This window comes from Melospiza georgiana, chromosome 9, assembly GCF_028018845.1.
Source record: "Melospiza georgiana isolate bMelGeo1 chromosome 9, bMelGeo1.pri, whole genome shotgun sequence".
NCBI classification, from domain to species: Eukaryota; Metazoa; Chordata; class Aves; order Passeriformes; family Passerellidae; genus Melospiza; species Melospiza georgiana.
The window spans coordinates 14,042,133-14,066,638 of record NC_080438.1 but is presented as its reverse complement, the minus strand read 5'-3'; the positions used below and the strand labels follow the sequence as shown (position 1 = coordinate 14,066,638).

The 24,506-nt window shown below is 38.7% G+C and overlaps 1 protein-coding gene across 2 annotated transcripts in view; it reads right to left on the bottom strand.

The window, feature by feature from the left end:
• The window catches only part of DPYD (dihydropyrimidine dehydrogenase), a 329,513-nt gene that overhangs the window by 106,792 nt on the left and 198,215 nt on the right, over positions 1 to 24,506 (bottom strand). For both annotated transcript variants that reach the window (XR_009114783.1, XM_058029810.1), the window contains exon 14: positions 19,059 to 19,223. Coding sequence is in view for 1 of the 2 variants with exons in the window: in XM_058029810.1 (XP_057885793.1) it covers positions 19,059 to 19,223 (165 nt within the window). In the remaining variant the exon portion in view is untranslated. The remainder of the gene's footprint in view (positions 1 to 19,058; positions 19,224 to 24,506) is intronic.

The window sequence follows — 24,506 nt, the reverse complement described above, 5'->3', positions numbered from 1 at the left end:
GTGTTCAAAGGAAACAGGAGGAGAGGAGAACAGAGAAGTGTCTGGCCATGCTCTTGTTTATTTGGCCCTCTTACATGAAACTTTCACATGAAAGTTTGATTGACAGGTAACGTGACATTTGATTTTAATCTTTTTGTTTTCCAAACAAGCTTTACTGTCTCATTAATAGCCAGGGTTGGCTGAATCTGTCACCTCCTCATTTTAACACTTCTCTTGAACTTTCCCATAATGCTGAGGGTTAATGACTCATTCATTTCAAACAAATACTGAAAAGTATGGTGTAGAAAAATTTTCCAACACACACAGTTGCTAGAAACTGTATACTCCCAAATTATCTGCATGAGCAGGAGGAGATATTTGGTATCTTCAGAAGGGAGGGAAACATTCTTTGAAAAGTGAGGCAAGTATGGAGAAAATTGGACATGGTGAGGTTACATTCTATTAATTTAAAACGAAACACATTCCAAACATATTAATTTAAAAGGAAATACCACGTATCATCATCATCATTATTTCCATTGTTTTTCCCTGATGAGTCTCTACAATGAAGCCACCCACCTGCAGACTGCCCACCCACCCTCCTGGCTGCTGTTTGCAGGATGGCAGTCTGGTGAGAAGGGAAGTGTTTGATGAAGTGCCTGCCTTGCCTGCAGGTGCCCATTTGTGCTCACCTCTGGCATAAATATAAGACCAAACTCTTCATTAAGCACACACAATCATTACTGCCCACGCTTTTATTCCCCTCTGACAGGGAAAAAGAGTCTCTCTACTATACCATATTTTTTTAAATAGGGAAAAATCTTATATAGCTGTACAGGTCAAATGTTAATGAAACAAAATCTGCTCTGTGTCCTATTTGAATATTCAAGATATATTGAGGGATCTGGAAATAAACAGAAATCTCTTTTAAAGGACTTTAATTTTTAAAAGCAAAAAGTGTGACAAATCTAAGAAATTATATATAAGAAAAATTTAAAGCAATTGGAATTTATCTAGAAACAGTATCTTGTCAAATTCATGCTTTTTATAAACCAACTAAAAGAAAAAAAACAACCCAGCAGCTCAGACACTGACAACATGATAAGGATTTTCACAGTTGCAGTCACAATCCAAAGTACATCAGAAATCTGCACAACTGAGCTTTAAAACAAACCAAATTTTTCATTGGGGAAAGTTGTAAGACAACAAGGGCAGCTGACTTGATTCATAAGTAGTTGAGTTACATTACATCAAGTGTTACTAATGAAATTTGAAAATTCTGCTGGGAGTGTACAAAAGAGGAGGAACATGATCTGTGATGTTTCAAAGAGCTGTTAATTAAGACAACATGTTTATTTAATATTGATAAGTTTTAGGATTCATGTTTAAAATTAAGCCCGTACTTTTTGACAGAAGCAGTGGTTTATAATAACAAAAATAACTGAAAACAAAAATTATATTTTTGCCATGACTGTTCAGGAAAGCCATGGTCTCAGAGGGATTAATGAAAATTTAAAAATAGTAGGGATTATTTTATGGTTCCCCCCCCACCCAGTGTTCTCTTGCAACTTGAAAATGAACTTATTTCCTAGGTGAAAGAATGTCCCCCAGCACTCTGTGCTAACAAAACTGTCCTATCTCAAGTGACTGCTCTTCCCCAAAACACCTTTACAGTCTCTTCATTTGGATTCAATGCCCAACAAAAAGACATAATCACTGTCGTGTGCCAACATTCAGGGGAACAATCAGTGATGCCTGAGGTTCGGATCTACTCCTAAAATCACACATGGAAATTTATAAAGAAAATATACACTATTATCACTACCTAAAAGAGAATAGCAAGAACAAAGTAAGAATTCCAAGTGATAACAGGCAGAGCTATATTGGAAAGTAATAAATGAGAACTGTATCACATTACAGCTTCTATGTCTCTTCTCACTCATCTTTTCAGTGCCTACAATGCCAAGTACCAAATTACCAACCCCACAAATTTAATAGCCCCAAACAGCTGCTATCTCATGGAAATCCAGCACATGGCCCAGCTCAGAAGCATCTGCAGAGAGCACATCCTTCCTTTTGATTCCTCAAATTTTCAGTGGCAACCTGACGTGAGCTTAATTACAGTGGTTTGAGCCACAAGTGTGAGGCTGCACACACCTCCCAGCTTACAAAAGTAGACTCTGACAGATCTTACAATGAAGCTGCTGCTAAAGTGTGGTAAGTGGTAAATGAGGGTTGACTAAATTGCAGCTTTGTCATAGCTCGAGTGTGGGCTGCCTGCAAACTGTGCATGATTGAAGCACAGTGGGACCCCCGGCCCATTCCTTATTCCAGACCACAATCATAGCTGGTGGATGCTGTTCCCCCTTCTCCTCCATCCAAGCTGCTGTTTTGCCTGTGGTGGGAGATGCTGCTGCCCCGCCCCACACAGCAGCCCTGCAGACTCTGTCCCTCCCTGACCATCACTGTGACACATGTCACCAGACAAGGGCTTTTCACCCCACACTATGTGACTGACAATTTCTCCAAATGCCTATAAAGGGACAGATGCACGTTTGCAACACCACACACTGCTCTGTGTTCAGCGTTTCCCTGATCATTCATGGAACAAAGAGGTCCTCAGTAAAACTTGCTTTTTGTTGGAGGGAAGGGAGGTGGAAAAGGGAGGGTATGTAATGTACCAGTTAGGACACCATTATAAGATGAATATACTGTAGCTAAAGCAGTAAAAAGCTATATTTCACACAATTCTGTGACTAATGCATTAGTAGTTGTTCTACTTAAAAGAATACTGACAAGGTACTTTTCATAATCCTTAAAGTATTTTTCTCCCTGTTTATAATAATCCCCTGGAAGCTTAAACTAGAATCTATTTCCCTTGTGAATGTTTTTTTTCTCATCCATTATCTCTATGTGGATGTCTCATGAATGCAATAGAATGAAAAGAAATAATAAGGATGTGTATGTTTTCAAGTGATCTTTCTTTCCTAGCACACAGAATTCACTGCAAGAGGTTGCAAAACAAAAAGAAGGAGGAAAAAAAAAAAAACAACAACTGGGTCTAGTTTGGGTTACATCTATTTAAAGCCAGAGAGCAGTAAAATTCTACGTTGACAATTACCATTTGTCCAGTACTGCTCTGCAGGGAGTAAGGGAGTTTCAATACACTCAAACAGCCTGAAATAAAGTCTCAGCTGTCTGGATTTAAATGTGAACACTGTCAATTCCTGCAAATTTAAGAAAAATTCTCAAGATACAGAATGAAATCACAATCCTCTATCCTCATGCCTGTGATAACCATATTTATTTTGGTCATCACACACACTGGCCAGAGCCTGTATCTGTTCTGAATCTCCTCTTCCAGGCCTGTGCATAATCTCTTTGCACTTCAGGAAACCCAGCCACCAAAATTTCTGCTTGCTCTTCCCTGCCTGTACCTTCTTACAGCTGCACCTGACTTGAGGGCAGTTCTGCATCATGCCCCAAGATGCAGGCTCAACAGCAAAGAGCTGCCTGGGAGGGAGTAACAGCAGCAACACAGGACTTCTGGGTTGCTCCACTCAAGATGTTCCACTTCTGAAGACTCATACCAACAGCCTTGCTCTCCAACCCTGCCTCTTACACAGTATCAGGTTCAGGATGAGTCCCAGCTTGCCACACTGAGCCAGCAGAAAAGTTCTTGGAGGCTTGGTGCTATCCAGTGCCACCTCTGGCCACCCTCTGGCTTTTCAAAATGGTCACTGGCTGATGAAATGATCCTCCTCAAAAAAATAGAGTTAGAATTACCAATGTACAGAACACTTCTAACACCCACTGCACAAGACAAGAGTACAAGCACAGCAAACACTCTGTACTGCACAAATACACTCAAATGTGCAGTATTGAAAAACAACAGGAGCACAAACATTTGCTGCTATAAAAATAACCCTCTGGAAACCAGCCTGATTTTGATGCCTTGTACACTCAGCCTGCTTTCTCTTTTCGTGTACATTCTTGTAAATTTTGACTTGTTGCAGAACTGAAATAAAAATAAGCTTCTTATTAAAAACTACCTAGAACATCAAATCCCATGCAATAAGAAAGTTAACAATTGTAAAACCTGTCATGTCTCTGAGAAGCAGAGGAATTATCTTGTTATCAATTTAATAATGGAACACTGAAGTAAATGATGCCATCCACTGACACCAGTAACACTGTCTCTCCTGGGAAATTCATGTTGGTAGGAACTGTCAATCTAGATGGATATGGACATATGAAACATTGTACCTTCAGTCCATAAATCTATTCTTTCTGCACTGCCTTAATAAAAAGATTCTGCATGATGATAAAGACAAGCAACACAGAATGTCTTGACACTGCTGACCTGCAATTCTGCTTCTCTTCTCTCTTCTTTTTTCAGGGAATTTACTCTCCAGTAAATAATTTAACAATCTCTAACCATCCATTGTTTTCCTCCTTCACTTGCACTTAAAATACCTATGTTTTAGTATATGAAAATGAGACAAGTAGGGGATGTTAGTATGTTTATTATTCAGATGTAGCATACCTTTGGAATAAAGCACTTTCTGTGTCTTGCTACTTTATAGTGAGAGCTTCCATTTGTTTTTTAAAGGAAGGGGAAATTAAGATACAACAGAGCAACACAAAAATAGGCCAAACATTACCAGCACACAACTAAGTTTAGAAAGATGATTATAAAAGTTTAAAAATGCTATGATTTGCTCTATGTATTACATAGAAAAGCCAGCATGAGCAGAAAAAAACATAGATTCTAATCCCAGGCTAAATGGAGATGCATCTTTTTAAAGGTAGTTATTTTCATATGATGACTCTGCTTCTATCAATGAAATCCACTTACTTAATGAGATTATTTGATGGATTTCAGTGAGTACACTGGGCTACAACTTCAAAATCAGGCCTAGAGTTGTTAGGTTCTAACAACCTCACACAAACAAAACCCAAAGGCTATGAACAAACCATTTTCTTTGCAAAATAACACAACTTGTGTCTTTGATGGGAGCAGAAAGCTAATCAGGTTGCACTTTCGAACCTGCTGTACCTGTAGAAAAACAAGGGATCTGCTTGGTTTTCTAAGTGCCCCTCTACCATGTCAGATTCAGCCCTGTGTCAGCGCTACCAGGGCAGCAGAGGAGCTACCTTGGCCCTGCTTACACAGAAATGTGCAGGCACACATCACAGACGTGGAAACATGCATAAATGAAAATGAAATGTGATCTAATGAGAGCGCTGCTAATTCGCAATGCAACTGAAAAAAAGGTGAATGGTCAAGAAAAAAAAAGATCTGATGCATCCCTCATGACTCAGGGCACTCTAATTAAGATGTGGCAACTTCTGAACATTGAAAAGGGAACCATGGAATAAGAATTCCCCAAAGAATTTGTACAATGAAAGAGAATATAGCACCTGTATAGAGCACTTCAGGGAAGCTCAAATATTTAACATGACTAGAAGTAGTATGTCCATTTTATGACAGACTGTTGAAAATTTGAGTACTTCAGGTACACCCTTCAAATTACATTGAAAATTACCTATGTGGCTAAAGACTTCCCTGGAAATTTGATAGAATCTCTGGGATTTTATTTTTCATAGGAAACCTATCCTAGTTCAACCTTTAGTCTCTTTGATAATGAGTGAAAAAAATATATGAGTACATGGAAATAAAGGCTGAATCCAAGAGAAGAGTGAAGACAGATACTAATTTTTGGCAGTGTTTCTTTCTAACAAAGCCTGCAAGCCCTTGTGGAATTGGCATGCCCCTGCTGTATTTCTGTGCTTTCCACTCTGATTTAATATAAAGAGAAAGCAGAGGAGGCCAATACATTATTGGAGAAGCTAAAAGAAAAGGGATATATCTAATTCTATGATATTTCAGACACATGCTATGACCTGTAGCAAAAGCTTTTCACCAGGGTGCTGACACATTATTGATTCTCAAGACCACATAAGAAAAACAAGGCTGGCAAAAGGCTGCACAAATATGTGAATTTTTTCCTCCACCTTTAGAAATTTTTCTCTTATCAAATTCTCTGCCCAGATACACAAAGTCCTTTTAACCACAGTTCTTTGAGCACCTCGCTAATTGTTGCTCTTTATTTCCACAATAGCACAGGCAACTCTCGGCAGGGTGCCCCTCTGAGAGGGGAAGCCAACTGGAGACAAAGATGTTCAAGGCATGTAGGCTGTTCCCACAGAGGGAATGAGCAGCTGCTGACTGAAAGGAACCCTCAGATCCCCTCCAGACCTTGGCTGCCTCTAGATATATACAGATATATTTCCCCAATTACTCAGCAGCAAAGCTGCTTAACTTATTAGAAAACAAATTCAGCAGAAAATATAAAGAGACAAAATACAGAATTAATAACTTCATCACAGTTTTGTAACCCCTGCACTCTGTCAGCTAGCAATTCCCCAGGTCAAATCTGTCTCTTTGCATCTCTGAGAAGTCCATCCTATCTCTTCTCTTGTTCCATCACGCCCCAGGGCTTCTTTTAATTCACTTCCTTGGATTTTGAAATCTCAAGAAAGCTAGTAGTATCAGTGCTAGTAGAGGAGAAAATTGTGACTTAGAGAGAAAAACCCCTCCCTTTTTACACCTCAGAGCCCTGTGATCTACTTCATCATGTGACATTGCTGGTGCCAGAGGGATGCTTGGAAGGCCTAAACGATTTTGTCAGCCAGGTTGCATCTCTCACCCACTCTCTCTCTGTGCACCATTATCCTCCTAGTGATACACTGAAAACCAGTGACAATTTACCTGAGTTTTGCAGAAAAATTCAGTTAGGCTTTTCTGAGAGGTGAGGGTGTGGTAGTTAAGAAGATATGTAGGAACAGGCTATAAGGCTTATCCCATCTTCAGGATGTTATCTGATGGCTTTAAATGCCACCTGCATGGGGGAGACCTATCAGGCCCTGAATGCTATTTGTATTTAAATACTATATATAAATAGTATAAAAATACTATTTCCCTAGGTATCAGTCTAGCTATGGGACTTCACAGAGAGGAGAGCTTCTTCACAGTCCCAAACCTGCCTGATCAATGGGGCAGGCTCACCCCATGATCAGAGACAATCCGCAAATGTCCACAAGGCTAAAAGCATGCTATCTTCTCAGTGGCCAAAGCAAGACCAGTGGGATCCAACCCCACCAGAACCCTTCATTTGGAAAAAAAAAATCTTTCATGTATAAATATTTCTATAGTGAAAATTATAATAAAGTAGTCCATTATCAAAGACAGAAACTCCACTTTCTGTCAGGCACAGAACTTTTCAAGAAGGGAAGATGTAAATCTGTGTTTTCTGTTGATCTGTTCATATATATTTCCTATCATCCCCTGGTATTTCCCAGCCGGGCCAAAAATTCAGGGAACAACAGAGCCACTATGCACTGAACCTCCTGATGGCAGGTCTGCAGGGCTCCCATCTGTGGTATGATCAGAAAAATCTCATGAGTGGGTAGCTTTTTTTTCTATGCAGACATAAGAATTTACTTAAGTAGCTAGCTGTTATGTCTGATGACCCAAGTAGTTTTTTGGCTACACTCCAGCAGCAAAGATACAAAATTAAGGGCTGTAAGTTGGCAGTTACCTTCTGACTAATCTTTCCTCCTCAAGTGCCAGTTCGACCCACCTCTTCATATTTTAGGGAAGCTCATGTGAAGATGCTGAGAAAGTGAAAGAGGCCCTACTATTTTACTGCATATCTGGAAGTTTAATAAAATTGTTACCTAACTTGTTCAGCATACCGCTATGTGATTGGACATTTTAAGATTAAAATGCATTGAATTTTCTACAGCCTTATAGCCTCATTCAAATGATCATTCAAATGAAAGACCTAATGTTGGTGAGATTTTTATCAATGTCCCAGCTGTGAATACGTGTGTTTCCAAAAAGATAAATCAAAAATAAATCATGTGAAGTGTGGATGCCTTTGGCAGAATCAAAGGCAAAAGTCCTACTAGGAACCAGTGGTGTGCTGAGAGAGACACTGAGAGAATGCAAATATAACATACATACATTTTTAATGCCCACCCTTTGCTTTAAGATGCACACACTGCACACTGGGTAAGAATTGGGGTACCTAAAAATCCCACAATCTTTAGATACTCTCATGTGAGCTGTATATAACTTAAATGAAACATTCTGCAAGCATATTCAGATTTTAATACCGTTACAGAGAGAGAGCATAAATGGCTGGGTGGCCAAGAATGGCATAGCTAAGAATAAGTCTATCATATCATATTACACTGCAAGAAAAGTGAAGCAGATTTTTATAAATGCTGCCCGAAATTTAGGAATAGAGCTTCATGATATTTTTTCCAAACACAAGACTTAAATTAGACTTAAATTACATCCTTATGTAAGGATGTAAGAAAAATCAACGTAACTACAATTTTATAAAAAAATATTTAACATAAAAAGAAGTAAAAGAAAATTAAATTTGAAATAGATTAGGAACCCTGCACTTAAAAATGTGAGAAAGATGTAAAAATAACCAGTAAAAAAGCATTCTTCCTGAGATTTGTGAGACGGGAAACTGTAGTGGCAGGAAACAGGAGAGAAAAGCACTCTGTTGGTTTCTTAGTTTGCATTTAACCTACGTGGCTCACAACAAAGGATGTACTTAAGCCTCCTATAAACCATCCTTTAAAATATTTATTTGGGTTTAAGTGTTCAGTAAATAAATACTTACTGTCACACACTTCCTTCAACATTCAAAAGACCATCTCCACTAGCTCTGCATACGAGGTTTCAACACACAAGCAGGTTTACTGCTGATTTATGAGTTACCTACCCTGGGCACACCTGCAGCCAGTGGCTGCTCTAGTGCTCTTTCAAACCTCATAAAATAGGAGGTAAGGCTGGTTTGCTATGTCCAAAACGGAAGAAATTCATATTAAGTTGAATCAGGCTGTATTTGCTGCAAGTTCCCAACAGGGGTACTTACCACACTGACACACTGCAATTTGCTATCCCGTGGCAATTGGTTGGCATGTCTGTGTTCACACAACTGTGCATTAAACTAAGACTGCATGAAGAGAGCAAGATTGCTTTTTGGATCCTGCTGGCCACCTCATTTTGCATGTTTAGCAGTTGCTCCTTCAAGCATAGTTCATTAGAAAAACAAAAACAAATCAACAAAAAACCCCACCACAAAAAAAAACCAAAAACAAAAAAACAAAAAACAAACCCACAAAAAACCCCCAAAACTAAACAAAAACCCCAAACCAACTGAACAAAATAATTACAATATAAAACAGGGCGAGTTGAGATGTAGGACATAGAATTGTGACAGATATGAGAAGTTTAGTAATGAAGAATATGTAAAAGTTTATGGTCGTAGTTCTTAAACACAATGTGCATAAAAAGTTTAGAAGCTACCAGCAGTATTGAGGGTGTAGAATAAGATAAGTTCAGAGCCCACTAAGAATTCTGCTAATCTACATGTTCCTCTTGGTAGATAAAGAATAGAAAAAACATCTTGGAACACTTTATTCCCACATTTCGCTCAGAATTTGAGATCTTTCCCTAGCCCCCCTCCCCAGAAAGCACAGGAGGCTGGGATATAGTCCAGCAGCTGTCAATCATACTGAAGAGCTGGCTCTCATTGTGATAGATTCCAGCATGTGCCTCTGCCTCTCTTGTCTGAGCTAGAACATGTCTGCAGAGAGCCAGCTCTCCTACTACCGGCACAGTTCAGAGCAGCAAACGCCGCGCTTGCTTCTGCACAAAAATAAACAGTTTGGTGGTAGAACTGCATCTACACTGGGTTCTGCCAGGACAGCAGCTAGATGCCATTTTATTTTTAGTATTCCTAGCCTACATAAGTATGTGAGCAAGCCTTTTAAATATAGACCTAGCCTTCATATTTTTCTTCATTAGAGTTCTAGCAGAATGCCTAAAATGCAAACCACATCACAGAATTTACAGAATATGGGCTACAGGAACAGCATACACTTACTACTTTGATCAGTTATACATTTGCTTTCCTATTATTATTGTAAGACAAATACTGTAATATGAAAGATGTAAAAGCAGAATTATCTAAATCTCATCTACTCAGTGCTTCATAAAAGACTAAAATCGTATCACAGACAATAAAATGAATGTCAAAGGTACTGTGCATTTTAAAAGATCGAATTCTATAATTTAGCCAATTGCCTATGACAAACATGAAATGGAAATTAGGAAGACATATTTAGGGGATATGTATTTTGCACAAGTGATCAGACTAGCAGAATTTGTCATTTTTACAAACTTTAGATTTTAATTTTGATGAGTTGTTGACTCCTAACAATTTTAAAATTTTGCCTTTATTTTATTTTTAACATTTATTTTGTAAGATGGCCACAAGGTCATTTTATCTCCATCCAATGGCATCTAGATCTTAATATTACAACAACAACTGCCCTGAAAAGGGCATTTCCCAGGGAGTAATGACTGGCTGGGAGGAGTTGGTGACCTGAGGCACTGCTGAGGGCCATTAACCCTGGCCAGTTATTAATCGCCAGGAAATGCCCTGCACCAAGGTTGTTATTGCTATTTTAAGCACAGATTGAGGGGGCGAAATGGATATCTGAGCATACAGGGGGTTTAACACATGATGCCATTTCCTTTGTTGCAGTTTATGGAGGACATTTCTACAATCTACAGTCCTGATACCCAACCAGATCACACAGATCATTTTGAAGCACTCCATTGTACACACAGTAACTCACAAACTGATAAAACAGTTGGAATTTTTAAGAGATTGTCTTTGCTCTCTAAATAATAGTCTGCATGTTCACACTTTAATAAGATGAACAGAAATATGCAACTCTTATGTCAGTGTCAGCAGAATTACATTCCAGAAATATCTTTTTAATCATACTGTCTTTATGTTTGGGGCATTTCCTTTGTCAATACTCCTACTTAATGACCACTCACATATCTCTGCAGAAAAGAATTTTTAGCAGCAACTGCCAAAGCACATCCTGAAGCAGCTTCAGCTGATGCTAGCCATTAAGGAGTTTGTCTTTTCCAATAATCAAACAGATTGGGTCATTTTCTAGGAGATGGCTGGTAAAGTATTTCAGAAACTGCTTTAATTTTCTCCTACTTCTTACCCCAAGGCTAAATTTCAAAGATGTGTTCATAGTCCACACAGAACCATGAATATTATACTTTTTTTTCCAGAGATCAATAAATCACTTTTAAAATCAAAAGTATATTCTTAGCATATGTCCAAATAGTCTTCTGCCTTATTGAACTACTCACTATTTTTCACACCTTAGCTGTGACAACAAAACAAACAAAATACGTCATGGCTTTATAACATGTCTAGGAATAAAGTACAGTTCTGCACTAAACTAGTTTTCAACAAAGGTTCTCAACAATGCACTAGTTTCCAAGTGCAAAACAAAAAATACCTTCTCACATTTTTCCTCAAAATCCTAATTTGTCACCACAAACATGTACATCTGAATCATAAATTGATTGTAACAATCTCACCGAACTTAATACGTGGTCCTATTTTCAGTTACAGATTGTGGTTTCCAGCAACAGGTATGTTCTTTCCTAAAATAAAATTCCCTCAAATTGATGGCCAATGTATGTGTTTCCACTTCTTTGCCAGATTAAAAGTAATATTTTTTAAAAATTTAGAGTAAAAAAACCAACGCTGTATGAATATTGTGCAGCTGGGATCAAACATTATGATGTGTACTTCATGGTCATTTGAACAAAAATGATCAAATACTGTCTGTGGGTAAATTTTTAGGACATTTTCTTGTATTACTGTATGTAGGATTGTCTGAGGTGACCCTCTGGAAATGCAGCAAACCTTAGTAAATTGAAAGTAGCATTTGAATTACAAACCCCTTAGCACATCATTTCAGACTAGTACAAAATATATCTATATCTCAGCTTCAGTTCAAGTAATGTAGTTACATGTTAATCAGGTTGTCAAAATGTAACACAGGAACAATGGTCCAAGGGTTGAGTCAGGACTGGGAGGCACAGAGAGCTTCTGATCCTGGGTGCAAACCCAAGAGCTCCTCTGTGTGCAGGGACAGTGCAAACGCCAGGAATGGCTTACACAGCTCAGCGCCCCTTCTCCCACATGCACCAGCAGCAGCTCCCCAAGGGCAAGTCACACTAGTATTTCCCTAAAAAACTTGCCCAGCTTTTAAGAAATCTATGGCACAGGAATTCCCTGAGTCAGAGGTGATGCTTTCAGGTAGCTTTTCCAGTGGGTTTTTCTCAGCCTGTATGCACCTCTGGGACTGGCAATGCCCCATGAGTATGAGCTCCACAGCTGCCGAGCCATGTCGTGAACAATCTCCTATCACTCGTTTCCACCTATCACCTTTCTGGTTCCAATCCAGCAAGATGCGAACCACAAAGTGTATTCAAAATGTGAAGGGGAAAAAAAAGAATCAACATGCTGACATAGTGATGGGTTTTGCTTCGTTCCTTTCCTAGAAATTCTGTGTTTGATAAGCTTTATTTCAATGTTATTCAGCATTAAGCTGAGATTTTCATAGTGCTCTCTTACTGTAATCCTAGTATAGTTAGCTTAAAATCACTCACTGTACAAATAAATTTATCATTGGTTTATTCCATCTACATACTACATTCATTTTTTTCCCCTGGCAGTTCACTTGAGAGTCAATCAGTAATGCAAGATTCTTCATAAAGCTTTATGTCAGCTCTCATCTTCATCTCCCTACATAACACACTATTATCAGCAAAGTTTACATTCTTAAAATTTTCTCTCTTTTCCAGATTGTTAATAAACATTTTGAATAGCACAGAACACAGTACAGATCCTTAAAGAATTTTCCTGCAGCTCTCTATCCATTGTGAAATTTGACTATTTATTCCTTAATATTGTTTCCCATGTTTAACTGGTTATTTGTTCATGTAGGTTTCTTCCTCTAATCTTAATTTACTTAAAATATATTTCAAATATATTTCAAAATAATTTAATTTCTTTCAAATTCCTCAGTGAAGGACCCTACCAAATACTTGTGGAAACCCAAGCTCACTTTTATCATCTGAATTTCTCTTGATGTCCTCAAAGAACTTTTTTTTTAAAGGCATAACATACTACAAAGGGAGCTCTTCACTGTTTTGTTCGTTTTTCTTTCTACTAGTTCTATTTTTCAGAATAGCTTTTACTCTATAGTTTCTGAGATCTCTCCCAGAAAAGAGATTTTACATTGACTCCACACCAGTTCTCTGCTACTTTCAAGGCTGGAGCAGATCTGCTATAGCCAACATGACTATCAAAACATGCTGGTTGATGAGATGATAGATGATAATTTTCCTGTATTTTCTCCTTTTTTTTTTTTTTAACTAACACCTAAGCCTCAAGGAATGAAAATTTTAGCTTATACCCATCTCTATTATGCTTCAGGTCATGTGAGGATTAAGCAGATTTTATGTGTTGTGGGAAGAGTCTTTCCAAAAAAGCTTCCTTCTCTATGAGCAAATGTGATCTTGAAGACACAATATATCAGTATTTCTGCTACTAGCCTCTGGTTTTGTTCACGGTGTAAATCAGACTTGTTGCTGAATTCCTCCTTGGACTGAACATGGAAAAAATGCATCCTGCTGGCTCACAAAGAGCTGAACCAGGATCAGGAGCAATGGGACACCCTCAGGATGGGGGAAAAGCAAAAGCTTCCCTGGAACATGCCGAGCTATGTTGTCAATGTGTCTGCTGTTCTTTTGGGGCAGCTTTTTTCCTTCTCTTTTCTAGGAAGTATTTTTCTTTACTTTTTTCACCCTCCCTTTTTCTTTTGGTGAAAGACAAAGAGAAAAAGGAGATGTGTCCATGTGCTCTGAGATCTCTTCCTTTCTCCCCACCACAGCAGTCACTGGAAATGGAGGAGTTATGGCCACTCTTGTGCTGCACACTCTCTAGGGCCAAGTGATTCCGTTCCTGGACAAGACAATGAGTGTGAGTGCCTTATTCCAACCTCACCTTCCCTTTTCAGCTAGGATTTCCTCTGATGTTAAGGGAATGGGCCTACTGCCAGTTTTCTGTAGTGAAAGGGATCTTTTCCATATGGTGAATTTAACAACTGCTGTGTGGGTTTTTTCACCTCCTACCAAGCACCCATGATGGCTGGCTTTGGGAAGTTTAAGCTGCAGCAATAACAACTTCTGGAGCTTTTTAAATGTGATTTGAGGGCCTGAAATTCAGACAAAGCAACCTAGGTAGCTGTTCTCCACCTCTGGGAGTGTGCAGGCATCTAGGATGCCCAGCTTGTGTTTCTGTCCCCCTATGATCTGTCCCTTTCAGTTCACATGGAAAAGCATCTGGACTTTCAGCAAAGTCCTCTCAGAATGCACAGCACAATATGCGTAAAATTCGTGACACGGAGATACAACTTAGTAGGTATTTGAAGTACAAAGTATCATTTCTCCTCAATAGAAAGGTAAAGCTATCTATACTAGGCCTAGGAAGAGCAAAACTATTGCTTTTTATAACCTGAAGCAAGTCCATGAGCGATATCTCAAAATGCAAATACTATGTACAATATCCCACAGGCTTTTAAATACCCATTAAAATCAAAAGCTATAATAATACCTGCAAAAATAAATTATTACTAGTACCTCTAGTGAGAGATCCAACTTTGATCTTCTCACAGTAAAGCTGCGAAGTCCTCTGTATCTTAAAATGTTTTCCACCTAATGTCCCTTAATTTTAAGTCTCAAAGGAGTCTTCAGCAATTTTAGATATCCTGGTAAATCCCACTCAGTAACCAAATTACAGGGTCTACTAATAATGCAAACTTAGTGAGGAAAAAGGTTTATATAAATAGATTAATGCTGTTCCCACTTTGTAGACAAAACCTGTTTTTAAAACCTGAGCTGAACCAAACAACATTGATATGGAGGACACCACTTCAGGGATCACACTGGCAAATCAATTAAACCTCCCCATGCAAAATATCCAAATAACTGTCGCAAGTCCATTTCTATTCAACTTATAACTTCATCTCTTGGAACATTGCATGTTTCTGCACCAGAATTTATTTGTAGGAGCAATGCACTCATATGTGCCTCTTAACATTGTATTTTTCTTCCTCTGTATCCCTTTATCTTCTCCTATCCTCACAGGGTAGAATCAAACCAAATCTGGTTTGTTATGAAAATTTTTAAAAAAATTGAACCAAGAACCCACAAAGACCAAATCCAAACAAAAACTGCAGTCTTATTTCATACTTCTATGGTAGGAAAAAAATTCATAATATAAGAACCACTTGCACCATTCCAGGAGATTAAAAAAAATAAATAAACAAATCCAAAAAATCCAAAACCAACAAAACCCCCACAATGCTGCAATGAAGATGGTTACCAGCCTGGGATCCAGCGATCTGTTCTCACACTCTCTAGCATGGCTACTCCCAACAGGTGCTCCTGGGACATTCTGAACAAAAGGCTGAACAAAAATACATGTTGAACAACTTCAGCCCTGAAAAGCTGCTGTCTGCTGAGTAACTGTCAGAGAGACCGTCAGCAACATTCCACAAGCAGCAGAACAAACATTAAGACAAGAGTCTTCAGCTTAGCTGGGGGGTCCATGAGTACTTACTGTTTCTAGCAGAAGAGGTTTCTCAATTCAACACATCATGCCACTGATATCTGAATCACAGATTCAGTGTCACAGCTGACAATCTGCTATCCTATGTACATTCCCTAGAGTCATGCAGGAGATCAAACTCATCTGTGTTGCACTAGGAGGCCAAAAACTTACTTTTAAGACTTCAATATACTAACACAGCAATATTGAAAAATATTAAATTGGGCATCTTCTTTCAAGATCCCAGTTCTTTCATGTAGTACAAATTTCTTGGATATTTGCTTGTTTGTGATAGACTTCTCTTAGTCTGGTAGGGAACGACATTTCTCCTACAATCTATTTCATGGAGTACCCTGTCAAAGCCCTTGTTTGTACTGCTGTGACCTCCTGCACACACCCAGACTCAAACTAATTAGCATACTGAGGTTTTAAACTTATTTGTTTACCTTATTATCATCTACTGGGCACCAGTTACAGGAAGGTGTAGAGAGACTATTTGGCAATTGTGTTCATCACCTTCTTAGTGAAACCTTGGTATACATTTCTCTGCAGAGAAGCTACTGTTTTCAAACCTCGCTCTTTTCAAGCTTGTTCTCCTCAGTGCAAATGCTAAAGCTCTTTGCTTTACCATGTCACCAAGACATACTGCCACCACCAGTATTCACAGTTCCCAGCACAGATAATGGCCAGATTGTAGCTATTGTCAAGTATGTGAATATAAAATTTTAGCAGTAAGTTCTCCTCCTAGGCTTTATAACTTTTTTTCCCAACTTTCTCAGCCACTTCCCAATGATTAAATTTTGTAGACATTTGCTAACGTAAAAGCAATTTTTTTTCCCACATTGTTTTCATTCCTGTTCATATCATTAGGGGAGCTCTACTTGGCTGAATTAATATTTCCTAGGTAAGCTAATTTCTTGAATGTATCATTCTCTGACATTTTTTCAGCAATGTTTTGGCTGAAAAGTACACCAATACACCATATAATCAGATATCTCCTTGGTGGATGAAATATGAAAATGGGACTTGTTGTGACATTAGTGTTAGTTCTTTCACCCCCCTAACTAAAGCACTTTAACCACTGTGTGTCTCAGTCATGAACTGACATTCATGCATTTCCCACCTGTGGTAGGTTGACCCCAGTAAGCAGCTTTTGATAATACTTTACCAGGGAACATACAAAATCCAGACACCTTATGCTTTCTCCTCTGCTTGGACCCTTACAATATTTCATTCTCTGCTGGTGGCACTGAAGCAAGTTCCTGGTGGTGGCAGCTTCTCCCTCATCCGCTTGAAGTGGATTTGGGGTCAAAGGGAGGAGCTAATAGAAGAGCAGGAACAGAAAGACTGGCAGTCAGAGATATTTGAAAGCTACAAACAAGAATCAGAAGACAGAAGAGACAAAGAACGAGGCTACCCACGACAGGAGTTGAAGACAGCACAAGGGAGATGCTTGTTCCTGATTTATAGAGGCAACACGCCACAGTTAAGTGGCATTGCCCAAGGAGCTGTGACTGGTTGTCCTCTTCTGCATAACACATTGCAAAGTTCAGTTTACATCCTAGCCTCTGCTGGGGAATTTAGCTGTCCTTTACAGTTTGCTTCTTCCCAATGACACAAGATAAAATGTTGTTGTGGGATCATTTTCTAGTGAGGCGGATATTTTGCTCATATCCTTTTCATCTGTAACATAAATCTCACTCTAACTTGTATTTCACAAAAGTAATTATGTGTAAGTTTTGATTTGCTTCTAAAATTTGCCAGAGTAGGATCAGTTTTTTTACTGTAATCACTTGTGTCCTCATCTGTTTGGCCTTCATTTGAGACGAAAATGTCATTCTTTACTTGTTAATTAAGTTCATGCAAACAGTTCTCAGAAAGTGGTTTTGGTTTTAATAAAACACACAATGTTGAAAAACCCTTTCTAGAGGAGTGAACAGCAATTGGGTGAAGAAAATTCTGTGAGTTGTAATTATACAGAATATCTCAAAATAAGCACCAAGAGACTTCTCCTCTGAACAAAATTCTGTTTTCAGTTAGCAACAAATTTACCATTATAATTATATGACAGTTCTTAGATGAGTTCACAGGCATGTTTTAAAAATCCCTGTAAGCAATGCCAAGGTCTACTGCTGGGTGCTGCTTCCCCTGTGCCCACGCAGACATTACCGACCTCAAAGATGCCACAGTAGCAGCCATAGCCAACGTGCAGAGACTGAATTCACATTCTCAAAGTAATAACTCACATATAATGAGGGATGATCAGAAGATGTTCACCCCAGGAACACTGGAAGAGTGGGACTTCTTCATCCCACACACAACGCTAGGTCTCAGAAAATTCAAATCTTCCTTTTGAACTGCTCCTAGTGCTTTTCCTCACAGAAGAGAATGGTTTGATCTCAGGCATAAAGTGCTGTGAGGGGTTTTTGGTGAAGAATGCAGTGGGATAGCATTCCCACAGCAGAAACTGCCAACAGTCTGCCTGCATGCAATATCCAGGACTTTTACAAAGGATATAAAATCAAAATGAGGGAATAGAATATTATCTTTGGGTTCATGCCTTCATTATGATGAAGCTTAGCCACAGTAAATAAAGTTACGAGAATCTCAGCAACAAAACACACAGTCCATTTACAGGGAAGTAGGATATTAAACACGCAGCTCTCTCACTGTCAATATTAAATGTTTAAACACTTTTATACTTGCTGATGTGCACATTTAAACAGCAGGAATTAGAAAAAACCTCTTGATTATCTTTAAGTCAAAATATATTCAGGAATGTTCACTGATTTTGCTCATAGCTGAAGCATGGAGGTAATAACTTCAAGACAGAAGACATGCAGGCTCTGGGGTTTCTAGTTCTATCCATTCAAGATACTGATTGAGGAGAATTTTACCTCGTTGTCCTTTCTACCTCGTTGTCCTTATTCACAAGAACCGCAGCTGAAAACCATTTATGCCAGCTAGCTGGTGTCATTACTCCCAACTGTGATTATTACCTTTCAGAGACAGATATTCCCCACAGCCAAACAGGCTCTAACAAAACTCTATCCTTGTAGTGAAGTTAACTTTAAGTACTGACTTTTTTCACCTAGATTATTCGATTGTTTATAAAAATACTACAAGCATCTTTCTCACTTGGATTAAGAATGAGAAGAACACATATTCATTTTATGATCAAATTCAATTCACAGTAACAATTCTTATTATAAATTACATATCATCTTAAATACAAAATTATTCACAAAAGAACTGTTGAGCCTCCACACTGGAATCAACTCTTTCCCTTGATATTATCGGTTTGAAAATAAACACCAGTCTAATTAAAAAATCATGACTGTCCTCTGCATAGTTTTTAACAATGAACTTTTATGTCAATAAAGCAATTTGCATTCTATTGAAAAGACACTAAATATGTTGGTTTCAGAGACCTGTAAACTAGAGATTCCAAGTAAGTATGTTGCATCTTTGTGGTTAAGTGGCACTTACGTGGTTTGGAAAGTCAGCCTTCAGTTCAGCAATGCTTTTACACCAATATGCTGCTGTTTTCTCGCTGATGAGTTCAATGTTTAGAAAAGAGCCTTGGCCTGGGCCATACAGAGGACCTGAAGTAGTTCCACGCACAATCCTTGGAGAAACATTGGTTACAATATCCTGCAAAACAGGAAATACTTTCAGACGGATTTTGCAAAGTAAGCTTTATGTTGTTGGTGTATATTATATAATACAAGCTAAAATGTACCAGGTGTTTTAAAAAAAATACAACTATAGAGCAGTTCTCTAAATTAGCAGATTTTCCAATTAAATTCTTTACATCAGAGGAGAAAAATGTTTTCTCTGTGTGTAAAATGGCCTGATAATGATAAAGCAAACACCAATATTGCATACCTATGAAGCACCATACAAAATATTGTCCAAACAGCGCTTCTGTGTTGGGCAGAAGCCACACAAGACCTTGTGCAGAAACCAGTGTGGGCCTCAGTCATGTCCCAGCAGACATGGGAACTGTCCCCCCAAAGGTGGTCCAAGTCCATGTCCTACACTCCTGGGTGAAGCTCAAAGAGGTGCAGCTCACCAGCCTCTCTGCTGCAAAGGCATGGGTCAGGCACCAGCAAAAGTGCACCAGTACATCAAACTTCACAAACAAAACCATATGATCAAAAAAAACACAAAACAAAAAAAAACTGAAAAGAAAGATTAATATTGTAAAGTATGACATTTCTGAAGGTCAATGTGAGGTTAGCAAACAATTTTGAAACACGTAGTAAACACACAAAATGTTGACTTGTTTAGTAGTCTTAATTAAGCCACAATGTCACCAGATCTATATTAACAAAGAACCGTAAATTCTGACATTATTTAAAATGAAAGAGAAACATAGATGGCAAAATGTTCCTTTTGCCAATTTCCAATTAAAAATAATTCTGAGTAAAGGTCATTTATTTACAAACGTATCAGAATTATTTGTTTAAGTACCCCTCCTCACCATCTTGTCATTTTTAGTGAGATAACATGAACCTCTATTAGTATATAGCAATTAAGGTAAATTTACATATTTTAATTAAGAACCATCCCATATAAAACAATTAGGGTAATAGGCATACTAACTGGATTTCATAACATTTGGACGTTTTTCCAGCTAGATAGACAGGAAACCTTAATTAGCATTAATTAGCACTGATCTGCATATGTTTGATAAGGCATACCCTTGCCACAAAAGATTATTTATTCCTGAATCTGCCAAATGCTGCAGTTACAGAGGATAAAGGGACTTTTCTTCACATTGTATGTAAATTTGAGGCAATCTTAATTTGCTTATAAGTTAATTTATACAGTAAATATGCACTAATATTTTATATTGATACATAGTTCTATGTCCATTTACATATGTAAAAATCATACAAGTTAATCTAGCCAGTTCATCTATTTTCAGACCTATTATGTCGGAAACATGGACATCCCATTAATACCCCATTTTCCTATTATACTATTTTCCTTTCATCACAAAACCTTCACCTCCCTCTCAGCAGTCAAGTTATATTTTCAGAAAAAAAAAATGAGAACACTTTCCGAATTTATGCAAACCAAAACCATACAGCAAAATGCACTCTCTCGCTCCCTAAACAAATTACAAAAATTGCAATTTATGCAGAGGAACCATTTACATCAGTTTGCTCCACATTATCCTCTTGAGCATTTCAGCCCTTTTAGACCGCCCCAGAGGAGCGTGTGCTTTGGCTGCATCCTGGAGAGGTGTTGGTGCCCTGTGAGCACACGCAGCCAGGGAGGGGCAGTCCCACCCGAGCCCTGCAGGCACAGGGCAGCTGCAGGGGCACTCACCCTGACCACCTGCCAGCAACCAGGGCTGCCTTCTCCCCTGCTCCACAGCAGCCATGCAGCTACTGTAGCATGGCACTAAGCCTGAGCTAACAGCCTGTCCGCTGTGGGAATTATTACTCCTGGGTTTAGTGCAAATTATGATGATGTACGTGGTCTGACTTCCATTTTGCAGCTCGCTCGTGTGCATGTGTTTGCCAGATAATGCTTGGAGCCATGAATGGTCCCTCTTGTTATCTCACTATGTGCAAGCCTTGGTGTTCTTTCACTCAGTTTCATTTTACTACAGGTAAGAATTTAAAGACTGAGATATTACAGCCTAGATTATACCTCTTGCGAGGCTCTCTCAAAGCCTGTATCTGCTTCCATGTAAAAACACTCTGAATTTCTCCTATCTGCCTTGGGTCTCCAGACAATCTCTTTTCCCTTCTGAAAGGAGAGATCCTGGCTTAGACTTTGTGACTGCTGCTGATGTCCCACGGCTTTGACACAGATCTCTTTCCGAGATCTCAGTTACAGTCAACATCTGAGTGACAATTTCTCTCTCCAGGCTCCCACAGAGCTGAATGCACAGACTTTGCAAACTGTCTCAAAAGCAGCCATTCTTCACTTTAATGACCACAAGAGATACACAAAGCCATATGAAATAGTAAACACACATACATCTCTCTGCCTACATTTCCTCACTGTTGAATTTTCCTTGAGATTTTGTGAGATCCCCTTTGGTGCTCAGGGACCTTCCCCTCCCATTCCCCAGAAGCACAGACATCAGTTTCTTCCAATGAAGAGGAGGCTTCCACTGCCTCCCCAACGCCTCTGCATCTTAAGACCTCTCTGGTGTGTCCGTGCATCATTTTACCTTTCCTGACCAAACCATTTCTGCTTCCAAAAATCCTTCCTGGCTTTGAAATCCAAACATTACCACCTGGCTGCTTTGTCTTGATTCCTTGTGGGAGGGATATGCTGTCCTTATTTAAGATCTCATTCCTCATTTGCCCCTCCTAGTTAAGAGTAAGCGAGATGGAAAGAGTCTGTAATGACTGACACTCTGGCACTCCTCCTGTCTCTTGTTAGCACATGACAGCCCCAGGCACAGGGAGACTCACAGTTCATGGAAACAAAATGGAATTTATAACTTATGTGATGATTCAAGGAATCTGTCTATGTACATACAAAATAAAATCACACAAGTGACAGAATAGAAAATTGTCTCTTTGAGATGAGTGTGAAATACCTACCCAGAACTTGCCTTACCAACTTCTTCATCTTTTGTCTCCTGCCACGGCTATGAGAAAGCTGAACAAGGGAAGAGCTGGGCAAAGGATCTATTGGCTGGGCTTAGCCAGCTTCATGGTCCTTGGTTTTGGGAACGAATTCTACATGGTACCACAGGTTGTTCAACTTTAACAGGAAGTTCTGGTGGTAGGCCAATTGCTATTGCTGGCTCCAAACCCAGCAGGTGATGGCAGAAGAGCTGAAGAAGCCCTTGAGCTCCAGTCCATGGGGTTTGTGACAAACCACCTCCTGGAGTTTTATTTGAATGCTGTCTTTCCTCTTTGTAGGAATTGTGAGGCCAAATTCTGACACTGATAATTCATTTTCTTCTCTGAAAACCTAGTTTTTTTATCTTTTATCCCAACTATGCACACAACCCTTTTATTGTTAATAAAAATTACTGTGTGCATAAAAAGCCACAACAGAACTGAAGCAAGAAGCTTGACAGGAAGCACTTCAGGGTTTGAACCTAAAAACTTGATTGGTTCTAAACAGAGAGATCACCTGACTAATGAGTTGGTCTGGTTCCTGCCTGCAGGTGACAGGAGAGGTCCACATACAGGAATAGAAGAATGTCTCCAATGTCAAAAACAAATCAAGTATCTAACTCCCTCATTCAAAGGAGACAATAGATGGTCCTTGAGAAAAACAGCACAGCATTTTTATATACTCTGAAGACCAAAGATAGAAGACTTTTAATAAGGAGAAACTAGGGGAGAACAAAGCTTATAACTTTCCACACTAAAAGACAAAGCTGTGAGGAAAAAAAAACAAACCTGAAGAAATAATTGGCAAAGACAACAGAAACCACATAAAATTACTTTGTTTCATGGGGAAATATTGCAAGTCAATGTGGACATGGGGATTAGGGAAACTGTATTTGGTACTAGATTACAGCAAAAGAACCTGGTTTGGGGGTTAATGTAAATGAAGAGAAGCAGTGACAACAAAAAGAATCAAGGGCTGACTGTGAATCATGAATATTTCAGTTACTGAATTTCTTCCATTGCCTCAAAAGCTTATTCATTTCTCCAGGAGAGCAGAGCAGAAACAATCACACTAATCCTGCAAATATCTCTAGTCCAGGACACCACCAAAGAAAGTGGTGTTACACAGATAAAAGCACTAATATTCTGCTGCTTTTGGATTCCCTTCTCCTGCGTACGACCAATTCTGGTATTCTAGTAACTTGAGACTGACTTAATTTGCATTACACATATATTTCTGTTCCCGTTGATTAATTAATTAACACACTGAAAAGATGACCCAAGGCATTGATCAGGCCCCATTTGCTCCAATAATCTCTGAACTCTGCAATCAGATCATTGAATTCTAAACTACTTAAGTCTAATGGGCTGGGAGATTTGAGACAACAGTTTAAATATAAAGCTGAGACACTCAGCAGCTTTTAGTCAGCTAAATTTATTTTGGCATGTATCAATATATCACTCCATACCTTACTAGTCATTCTGGATTTTGCTTTGCTGCACACTGTCCACATTTGCAGTTGGTAATTGCCACAGATTTTTGCATTGTAAAATCTCAACCATGCAGTCTATAATGACCAATGAAAGCAGGACAGCAGGGGCATTTCAAGTTTTAGGACACCCAAAGGGTTGTTGGGCACAGTGCTAGATCATGCAATAAGTACATGCATTGCATGTTCCTCCTAAAGCAATCAGCTGAGAAATAATTCACATTGTGAATATTAACTTTGTCATCTGAGGGCATGGAAGTTAATGACACATAGAAATTAATCAAACCATTCACCTCTCTCTCAGACATATTGTTTTAGGGGAACCGAGAAGACAGCTCTTCATTAACTGAGTTCACTTTTTATTTCATAATCATGTCTCCTAGAAACTAAAAAAAAAAAGAAAAAAGAAAAAAAGAAAAAAGTATTTGGAGAAAAATGTTTTAAGAGACCAGTTTCAGAAAAGCAGTCTCCCAAGAGTTGTGCCACCTCATGCCTATTCAGTTGATGTAGTTATACTAGGCAAATACAATAAAAGATATATAATAATATAAAAAGAACCAAGAGAATAAATCTGTATGATTTTTCATATCAAAGCTCTGATGTGTTCCTATTGATTTGCAGAGCTCAAAACATCCTTTTTCTGCCCAATTTTTTTCAAAATATTTCTGCTAAAAGTACGTTGATGAACACTTGAAATAACAGGGTTGCTGTGGGGAAAAGACGGGTGAAATTAAAGAAAATTACAAAAATTGCAGATAATGTACATGCTAAGGGGGGGGATAAACAGAATATGGAGAGGAGTGGAAAGTTACAGACACAGTTATAACAGTATGGAAAATTATAGGGAG